This window comes from Gavialis gangeticus, unplaced genomic scaffold (assembly GCF_001723915.1).
Source record: "Gavialis gangeticus isolate Ggan-Ray unplaced genomic scaffold, GavGan_comp1, whole genome shotgun sequence".
Taxonomy (NCBI): domain Eukaryota; kingdom Metazoa; phylum Chordata; order Crocodylia; family Gavialidae; genus Gavialis; species Gavialis gangeticus.
In genome coordinates this window covers 62,383,752-62,394,563 of record NW_017729032.1, presented here as the reverse complement: position 1 = coordinate 62,394,563, position 10,812 = coordinate 62,383,752, and the positions used below count along the sequence as shown (strand labels likewise).

General features: G+C 43.5%; 1 protein-coding gene across 1 annotated transcript in view; it reads right to left on the bottom strand.

Moving 5' to 3' along the window:
* Positions 1-9,627: 9,627 nt before the first annotated feature.
* LOC109302242 (guanylate cyclase soluble subunit beta-2-like) overlaps positions 9,628-10,812 on the bottom strand; it is a 60,479-nt gene continuing 59,294 nt past the window's right edge. Inside the window, exon 18 of the mRNA XM_019523804.1 lies at positions 9,628-9,881. Within this exon, the coding sequence (XP_019379349.1) occupies positions 9,754-9,881 (128 nt within the window). The 3' untranslated portion in view covers positions 9,628-9,753. The remainder of the gene's footprint in view (positions 9,882-10,812) is intronic.

Sequence of the window (10,812 nt, the reverse complement as noted above, 5' to 3'; positions counted from 1 at the left end):
TGCAGCCCAGCAGCTGCAGGCAGCTGGCCTCAGCTGCTCCTAGAGCAGCTGCAACAGGGACTGGGATTAGTTCCTCCAATAGATAAGGGCCTCATAGTTAAGCTAAATAGATTGAGCTCCTTGAGTCTTTCATAAGGCACATTTCCAGTCCTTTAATCACCCTCATGTATTTTCTCTGAATCCTCTACAATTTATCAACATCATTCTTGAGCCATGGACACAAGAACTTGACAGAGTCATGGTCACATCATTGCCAAAAACACAGGTAATATGACCTCTGTACTGCTATTTGCTATAACTCCCAAATCCTTTTCAGAGTCAACGCTTGCCAAGATAGAGTTCCCCCCATTCTGTAGGTAGGGCCTGTGTTCTTTGTTCCTAGATAGATAATTTGACTATAGACAAAGACATTTTTTCTTTGTGCCCTGTCTGTATCATCTGTAAACTTCATCATTTTCCATGAACTTAATTTCCCTTTGTTTCAGGTTACTGGTGACAATATTAATAAGAATCTCAGCTGGACTCCCCTAGAAAGGCTTCTCTTGATGATTTCCTATTCACAATAACATTAAGACCTATCCATTAGCTAGGTTTGTGTGCATTTAATGTGCATGATTTTGACTTTTGTATCACTGTATAGTTACCTAATCAAAATGTCATTTGGAATGAAGACAAATGCCTTAGAGAAATCTAAGTATATTACGTCAACATGATTGCCTTCATCAACCAAACCTATAATCTCAACAAAACATTCCAAACTAGTTTGACAAGATATAATTTCTGTAAACCCATGTGGATTGTGAAAATGGAGTGAAGATAAGAAGGGAGAGGGGCGGGAGCTCAATGAACCAAGTGTTCCGTACACTGGGGATAATGAGGAAGAAGACAGGAAGATGGGAGCAGGACCTGGATGTCAAGAGGTTTTCAGAAAGATGGAGAAAAGAAAGGGGATATATGGCCATCCCAGATCCAGAGAAGTCAGTTATTCATCCACAGAATTCTATGTTGCTGTTGGCCCCGCAGATTAAAATGGACTTAATTATGCTCTTGAAATATGTTAGAATGAATTAGAACTTCAAAAAGTGTTTTCTGTTAGTAATAAACAGCTTGGGCTACAGAATTCCTCTCTACAGGAGATAGATATTGAAGTGCCTGGAGTTGAGCACCCAAATTTCAGTCGGGCCTAACCCTACAAGCGTTCAAAAGTCTGTAATTCTTCATCAGTTTACTAGGAACTGCAAACTGTGCGGTTTGCAGTCTCTATGCATTGCTGTCATATAAATAATGAGAACTTTCTCTGACCAAGGGCTATAGGATTTGTCCATATAAAATTAACATGTCTTCCATGGATGGTGCTGTGAGGCAAGAAAGTCTCTTAAGCTATTATATAAATCTATCAAATAATATACTAACAATTTTCCATTCCCAGTGATAATTTTGAGCAAAGCCTTGCTTTAAACCACAGACATTTACTGGCAAAAATCAATTTAAACATTGAAAAATAGCCTTTTTAACTTGTTCTATTTTAACTTATTCTTGGGCCCAAAAATTTGTGTTGATTTACATGTGGGCATGGTTACAGCCTCTTTTTCTGCATTCACTGGCTGCCAGGTTCATATTGCTGTTGGTCTGTCACACCCTGGGGAGAAGTATTAGGCTAATGACCAAAGGCACATGAGAGCTGCACAAAAGATTGCTAAATAAAGCCTGCAATATAAAAAAAAACCCAAAGTGGGGGAGGACTGTGTGGCATAAGGTTTGAAATGGATTTCACCCAATGTCTTCTTGTGTGCTGCATTACAATGAATGTGTAGAGCTAAGTGGAACACCCACTTACTGTTTCAAAGGCAGCACCAGGACTGTGCATGGTCCTTTATAGCCAAGTAACACTGACGATGCTCTCTGCCCCAAAGAGCTTACAAAGCTGAAGGTGGTACAAAGCGAAAAACATTGTTGAATCAGTCTAGTGCTGTGCTCTGCCTAAAGCTTCTCCTATATTTGAACTACAGCTTAATTAAACTAATATGTAACAAAGGAAGAAACCTGTTAATGTGTTATATCATTTTGATTAAAATTGGGGTAGGGGAAATACATGGTGGAAATCATTTGTCTATATTTTTAATCTGCTTCTTTGAGCCTTCTTTACAAGGATGAGTTAAGTAATCTCATTGTCATGTCATTATCACATTTTGAAGTTAAACAGCTACATGATCTATGAACTCTCATCACACAGTTAATTACTCCTGCATTTTTCCCCTTGCTCTTGAAATACATTATATTTCTTTGACAGTCCGCCGGGAGCAATGACTGCTTTTGTGACAGCGACATTGCCAGTGGTGTAAAAATCTATGCATCTGTCAGGTTTCCCCATGTGAAACATAATTGCTTAATTTCCATTTGAAAGTACATCCCTGACATGAGAACAACGTAGACACACCAAGGATAACAATGATTTCCTGACACCTACAATGGGGCATAATGTGGTAATAAATATGTGTGCAAAATGAATGCTCTGCACAGAGGGAGCAGGTCTGAATTTACAGCTGCAGATGAAGTGTTCCACAGGAAAAAAAATAATAAAAAGAAAGAAACCAACAGATTAGCATCAGTGTGAGTCTATGTCAGCCAGATGGCTTGCTGTGGAAAAAGAACTTCCCTGCTTTATTCCAGTAACCCTGACTAGCAGGCTGAATGTCTGAGATGAGAAGAAAAAAATGATCTCATTCAGCAATTTTTTTTCCTTGCATTCATACAGCTTGAGCCGGAGCAAAGAAAAAGGCCTGTAATAATATAGAAGTTGTACTGTAACAATACTGTGTTAGACTACATGGGCCAGGTGAGTTTAAGAACGTGGGTTCAGATGGTTAGAGTAAAAGAAATGGTAAACCAGGTGGATACATATGTGGTTGTAGAGAGGAAAGGGAAATCATCATGATATTTTCACTGTTTTTGTTAAATCTCTAAGGCAGTCTCGTATATAGGATTAAATGCTGTGTGCCATGCCCTGGGATGACTAGCGCTTAGAAACCAGTGGTCAGAAAGCTGAAGGCAGTAGAGGAGTTTTATGTAAAAAATGATAAACTAACATTATCAAAACTGTCTGCCAGCAGTTGGACTTCTAAATACAAAGCTGAGAGGAAGCCAGGGTCAAGTACTGATGCAAGATTTAAATAGATAGAAGCCAGCTCTTGGCTCTGTGATGGACATGTTGTGTGACCTTGAACAAATCACTCCACCATCCCCCTCTCTCCCTCATCTCTCCAGTGCAGAGCACATAGCAGTGGGCAGTGGGACTGGCACCACAGGAACTGGAGCTGGGCCTATGCTGGTGGCAAAGACTGAAGCAGCTGGAGGGTAACCAAGGCTGGCAGCCCTTGCTTGCACTCCTGCCACTGATGGCAATGTCCTCCAGGGCCCAAGGGCCCTAGATTATGCAGCAAGCCAGTCCTCCTTGTTGATGCCCCCCTGCCTCCCTCCCTCCCTCAAACCCCCACGAACTTCTGGTAGCCATCAATCTGTAGCCTGGTGGGCCAGTTACCCAAGCCCCAACCGTGGACTGTTTGACACCCCTGATATACACAATGTTGTTCATGCACATTAATAAAAATGGCCTGAGTATCAAAGTGACTTGGAGTCTGTTTCTCTTGACTGTAGTGAGATTTATGGGTATTCAGCCATGCTGAAAACTTTATATTATGTTCACTAGATTCAGGCAGCCATTTTTTTAAAACCGAATCAGTATATCCTTACCTCTAAAGACCATAATATTTGACTGGTAGCAGTTTATTGCTGGTCAAGTATCTTGTTAAAAGAAAACTCCAGTAAGATGGGCAATGTGTTTTGTACAGTAGGCATGATGATGTAGCATTTCCGGATTCCAGCAGGGACTAGATGCATCTTAGAAGGTGGGGTGAGAGCTCTTCTTCTCAAGAAAGGCTGTAAAAGTAATCAGAGTGACTTGGCCTGGCTTATCTGCTGCAAGCTCCCTAAGCTGTTTGATATGACTGTGCACTAAGAAGTAGCAGAGACAGTATTTTTATTTCAGTAAGGACATGAATGTTGTCAGTGTGTGTCAAAGCTTCTGTCAAGGGTGGAGTTTGAGTATCAGGGCAAAGGTTGAGTAGCTGTATTTTTATTCTGTGCCTAAGAGAAATTCCTTGTAGCTGAAGAGAGGGACTAGAACCCATAGCTTCTTGGGTTTTCGGTAGAATCTAATGCTAAATGTGCATAAAATATCCAATCCTCTTTTCTTTGCCTGTCTTTGGCAGTGACTGAATGTCTGTCATTGCAAATGTCTGCAAAAATTACAGTTTTAATGACCTGTTTGCTTCAATTAAGGTCTAGCTATTATCTTTTCAAGAGGGGAGGGGAGGGAAACTGGGGGAGAGTGAGAGCAGATCACTAGGACGGGTGAATGGAGAATTTAAGGGGCCAGCTGAAATGTGCATAACTGGAAAGGCTGGGTGATGAATCTGTGACATTGCAATATTTCAGTCATCACATTTCTGACTCTGGTTCATGCATCATTTGCTATGAAAGTTTTGAGATTTTAATCAGTGTTTCAAGAGTAAACTGATACAGTCTAATCATTTAGAATCTCTGGCAAAAGACCAAAGCGTATTATGTTAACTGCATGTTATGTATTATAAAAGCTGCTTGCTGAAAATTAATTGAGTATTCCCATGCTAGATAATGTTTCTACATTCCCTGGAGCCCATCCCTTTGCGTGTGAGTGTTTTCCCAAGTGCAATGCAGATGCCAGAGAAAAGGTGAATATATAACATATGTAAGACTGGCTCTATCAGACTCAATATAGTATCAAGCTAGCTGGCTTGCATGGTTGTCTATCTGCCTACATGATGTGTAGCAGAAGAACTGCTGGGCACAAAAGGAAATGTATTTTCACAGGCAGAAAAACAGAAGCATTTCTATGCCATGATAGTATTTAAAAAATATGCAGATGTTTTCACATTTCATCCTACAAGCTACATAGCAATGGCATATTAGCTGCTCCAGATAAACAGAGTCGCTTTAGGCAGCAAACTGGGTACCATACTATGCCTTAAAGGGCCATTTGTTTACATATATCGTGTTCATCTTCCATCTTGTTCTGGAGACAGCCGTCTGATCTTAAAAAATGTAGAAAAGCAGGGTTTAGACAGATTTTCATTTATTTGCCAGAAACAGCAGTTTGGGGCAACCTGAAGCTATTGTTCATTTGTCCAGTGGCTGAGGCCATATTTAAAGAAAAACCATGGAAATATGAAACAGACCATAGATTCACAGGGACTTAGATGGCCATGGTGATGGTGACACTCTCTCTAATTATTTGGAACCTTAGTTATCTGAAGTATGGGAGATACATGTTCAAATCCCCCATCCACCCTGCCTTATTCAGAGAAAAGATATGACCTGAGGTTGGTCTCTCCCAGGTGCTATTACCAACAAACTGTAGGATATTCTGGGTGGGGGCACTCTCAATCTTTCTGATTGAAGCTGTTCCATTTTTATGACATGTTTTACTGTTCTTTGGAGGAAAAGCTAGAATCCTGCCTCCCTGTAAGCCTCCTACACAAGGCTATAGAGTCTCTCTTTCTTCCCTCTCTTCACTATACAATGGTGAGGGCACTTACTTGATATGTGGACAGCCCAAGTTCTGGCTCTGAATGAAGTTTAATCACTGGGACTTGAGTGGGAGACAGCACCTTCTCAAGGCCCAAGTCTCCTTGTGAGTCTAGTGTTAAGTATCAAGAAAGATCTGAAAATGAAACAAAACAGTTCATTTCATATCAAAGGAAATATTTCATTTGACCCCAATTGAATTCTTCTGGTGGAATATTCCAATAAACTTCCATTTCAGGTCAATCCAGAGTGCTTGTGCTTGTGCTTGTGCTTGTGCTTCTGCTGCTGATCTTCCCAGGTTCTGTTCCCCAAAACAGCCTGTTGCACACTGATATAACTTACTGCCTTTCTTTATTTTATTTTTTGCTTCAGCCACCAAGCCAAAATGTTGATTTTTTTAAAAATTTTTTTGTACAGCCCTATAGTAGTCATTCCTAAACCCACGGGGCTGGTATGGGCCATAATCTTAAAGAGGGATTTCATGATACTCATGTGATTTCCCACCCTAGTTAAGAATGAGAGGTATTGACTTGAGAAAGAGTTTAGTGTATCCATTTAAACTTCCTGAGGTGAGGCTCAAGCATGACTGAGGGTAGCAGTGGGATTTGAAAGGCTCCTGTCCCCTTCTGAAGCGCCTTGACTATATTAATTGGGGTTTTGCTCACTGATCCAGAAGACTGTTTATAGTGAAGCTTCACCTTGGCTCTTTTATAAATGGCAAGAAAAATGTTGCAGGGCAACATCTCAAAATTCATAGGCGATCTCATAATTCATGGATGACATGGGCAACTGGTGCCACCTTAGCTGAGGGGGCCACGTGCCCCCCGCTGCAACCAGTCCTGCTGACTGAGGGGGTCCCACAGCCGATATCGCTGCCTGGGGGGGTCCCCCCATGGCTGATCTTGCTGCCCAGGGGGACCCCCACAGCCAATCTCGCGATGGCCGATCACTGTGGCCAATCACTGCAGCCGCTTCCAGGAGTGACTATGGCCGCTTCTGGGAGCGGCTGCAGTGATTGGCCAGCACTTGCAGGGTGGGCACTGGTGCTTTTGCCTGCCCCCCCCGCCCATCACCTAAACAGCGCGTGCAGCCAGCCAGGGGGTGCACCGGCACTCTCAGGGGGTGCACATGCACCCCTGTGCACCCCCTACGCATCACCACTGTAATTCATGATGTGGTTTGTAATACCTGGAGACTAAGTTTAAAAAAAAATGAAAGCCCTAGAAAGTAAAATACCATGGGACTTCCCTGCCTGTATGCCTCACCAACTTTGGTGTAAGGGGGAAGCACTTCTCTAGGGTCAGTATGTCACTCAATCTCTCTACCTATGAAATGCATCTCTTCTTTGCTATGACTGCTCGGAGGGGGGGAGGGGGCAGAACACTTTAATTAAAGAGCCACAGCACTTTGTGTATTCAGCGTCCCATGCTTCAAAATGGCAGTGGAGGTGCTCTAGTTAAAGCAAGCTTTAGTACGAGCTTTAGATGAGCTTGAGCTTTAGATGAGCTTTAGTTAAAGTACCCCAGCCTCCATTCTGAAGCACAGGGATGCTGAATACATGAGTCACAGAGGCTGCTGGAGCATGCTATTTATCATGCTTCAGCAGACTCGATTAATTGAGTCAGCTCCGACACGCTGTAATTACAGCATGTCAAAGCAGCATCCCTGAATACCTACAAGCACCCTGTGTTATTTGTATTTAGATATTTGGCCCTTGTGACATAGAATGACAGTCCCACTGGGCCTTCCTTTCCCCTGGCCCACAAAACATACCTGTCAGTCACTACCAGCATTGGAGGGTCACACTGAAATCACTTGCCTCATGCTGAATGATTTTGTGTTCCCTGAATTGTTGCCAAGGCCTCAAACATTTTTTGCATGTGGGACTTCTATTTTAGATCAGCTTGCAAAAATAAGGGATTCTGGCAGCTAGGAGACCCAGTTCTCCCTCATATTCACTTTATAACTGTGGCAAATCACTTTGCTTTTCTGTGCTTGTTAAGCAGAAGGAATACTTACCCTCCAAATGCTTCACATCGAGATGTTCTTAAGATGAAAGGTGGCAAGTTACATTTATGTGCAATGAGTCTATTTGGGGGGACAGACCCTGGGAAAAACTTTCTCACTAGGGGGTAGTAAAGCACTGAAACAAATTACCCAGAGAAGTTGTGGAATCTCCATCCTTAGAGGTTTTTAAGACCCAGCTAGATAGTGCCTTGGCTGGGACGATACAATTGGGGACGGTCCTGCTTTGAGTAGGGGCCTGGGCTAGATGACCTCATGAGGTCCTTCTCAAACCTAATTTTCTAAGATTCTATGAACATCAGAAACAAAAGAACAAACATCTGACACTCAGCTAAAGGAATTAGAGGAAGGTATGAGCACATATTTAAGCAGTTGTAAGTGGATTGCCAGCATCCTATCCACCAGAGCTGTCAAACTCATCCAGCTCCACAGATCATATTCAGAGCATGGAGCTGGTCTGTAGGCCAGATTCAGAGCCCAAAGCTGTGTCATCTGGCCTGCAGAGCTGCCTGTAGGGCTGGAAATTTGACAGCAGCGGTATTAATTGCTGCTCCTGAAGTTGCAGCAGCTGCTGCTCCTCCCATCGTCAGATATCTGGCCTTGCATGCCAGATGACATGGCTTCACAGGCTGGCCCCAGCCTGTAAGGCTTCCCATTTTGGCTGGAAATTTGGTGAGTGGACAAGTGGTGGCAGCACTAATTGCTGTGGCTCTGGGGCTCATCTAATTACCAAATCTACAGCCCCATGGGGAGTCCTGTGAGGTGGATGAGACAGCTCTTGGGTCATGTCTTTGACACTGGTCTATAGACTAGTGGCTTTCAACCTGTGGTCCACATACCCCTGGGGGTCCACAGACTATGTCTAAGGGTCTGCAAAAGATTACTATAATCAATCAAAACCATGTGAATACTGACACTTACAATTCAAAGGTTTCCACACCTCCATTTGAAATTTCCAAAGGGGGCCGCAAATGGAAAAAGATTGAAAACCGCTGCTATAGACTAAGCCAGAAGCTTGTGCCAGTGTTACAGGCCCACAGGAATAGGAATGCTGTTGTTTTGTCAGGAACCAAAGCCCAAGTCTTCAAAAGTATTTGAGTATTCAGTTATAACAGTGGGAGTTACGCACCTAAATACTTTGAAGATCTGAGTCTTACCATCAAATGCGGAGGGGGCAGGGCTGGAGCACAGAGTCCTCAGTTACCAAGAGCATAGCAGAGGCCCTACTCCTGGAGCTAGGTTGTATCAGTCTAAGTAGCCAGCTCAGCCTCTTCAAGCTCCAGCCCCTAGAGAATGATGTGGTCATAAACACTTAACCCAGTCGCTTTAGCTGAATCACTGAGCTTCAGCTTTAATATCGTTCCAAGATGGGAAACCAGAAAAGTTTGATTAGTGTGATCTTTGAACTTTCCAGAAAACGCAAAGGACTTGAGGAAGTATTCACATAGTTATAATTCTGTTACCCTGTGTGGCATTTGCTAATTCTTGCTGAAATGCTGTGTTGTCTTATTAACAAACTAAGCAATGAAAGCTTGTCTTCTTTCAAAGAAAGTTATTAGTTATGGGTTATTGTCAGGGCCGGATTAATGCATAGGGAAACTAGGCCTAGGGCCCTGAGTTGTGGGGGGTCCACTCTTTCCTCCACAGCAGCAGCGCAAATGGCCTTGTCCCACCTCCCTTCCTCTCCCCTCCCCTTCTCCGGCCTCACCGCCACAGCAGCTGCTTCCTAGCAGTGGCTCCAAGCCCTGTTCCCTGCAGGCGGTACTGCTGGGGGGGAGGGGGAATCTTGATGAGTTTGTTTGCGTAGAGGCCACTAAAGGGTTAATCTGGCCCTGGTTATTGTGTAATGGATAACTTCTCAACATTTTATACTATGAGCAATATAGGGAGGATCTATACAGTATAAGGTTGTTTTAAATAAAAAAATAAATAAAACCTCAGCTGTCTCATTTAAGAACTTGACAGCAAAAGCTCTGAATGTTACTGTTCATCTTTTTTTATTACTCAGCATTGTTTTTGTTTTACATCAGGAATGAAACCTCATCTTTTTCATTGAAATGGTTTATAACAAAGTGCTGAATGCCATTGTTCCTCATTTGCCTTTTATCATGACAAAACACAAAACTTAGACTGTACAGTGCCATCGCTGAAGGGCGGTGTCCTTGTCTGATCAGCAAGCAGCTGCTCATCTTCCCGCTTTGAATGCTCTGCATTAAGCGCGTTGCTTTCAGCCTCTGACAGATAACAAGCGAGAACAAAAAGGAGGTGTGAAAAAAGCCAGTAAAATCTCCAAGCAGTCCTCAGTCCTGTGAACAGCACTAGCTTATTAGCCATCCCATGAGAAAGTGCTGGCAAAATTGATGGTGCCCTTTCTTAGGCTCTTGCACTGTCCGGTGAGAACAGCTATTCTCATGGGCAAGGCTGATTGCATTCAGGGCAGGTTTATCTGACACAGCTGCGACTTTGTTTCTGCTTTCTGCTGTCATCTGTCATGTATCAGGTTCTGTACTCCCATGTAACAAAAGCAGCACCACAAACTAACCCTCCAAGCAAAAGCGAGCTATGAACCAGCTCACTAAGTGGCAGGGAGAAGGAAAATGTGGAGTCTAACTGAGGCAAAGGGACAGACATGAGGTGACAAGGAGAGTACAAGGATAAAAGTGGAGGGCATGTTCCTTGTCACTCTCTGTACCACCTTTCCAGCAGATCGGAGGCAATACTGAGAGGCTCTAAAGTGAAGTTACGTTCTAGACAGCCAACAGCCCTCCAAGCAATTCCATCCTGCCTGCAAAGCCCGGATATCTGTGGCATTGCAGCAGTGGCAGGGACTCGGTGGCAGCTGGGTCTCTCGTATGTCAGCTGCAATTTGGTGTCAGGGAGAAATGGTGGCTGTGGTGGCCGGGTCAGAAGTGCCAGCCTTCCTTGGACCAAGCTGCATTATTTCAGACCGCTGCTCCAAACAAGTTGCTGAGCCCTGTTCTAGATGCATGGGGGCTGCTGTTTTTAAAACCCGTGTTAGGGTGTTGCTGCCGCCCATCTCTGAGGAGCTGAACACCTCTCAGAACATAGATGGCAAGACTAGTAAAGTCCCTTGTGGACTGCAAGTCCCAGAAAGAGAAAAGGAGGGCTGAAATGAAGCAGAAATGAAGAACCCCCTAAAGATCT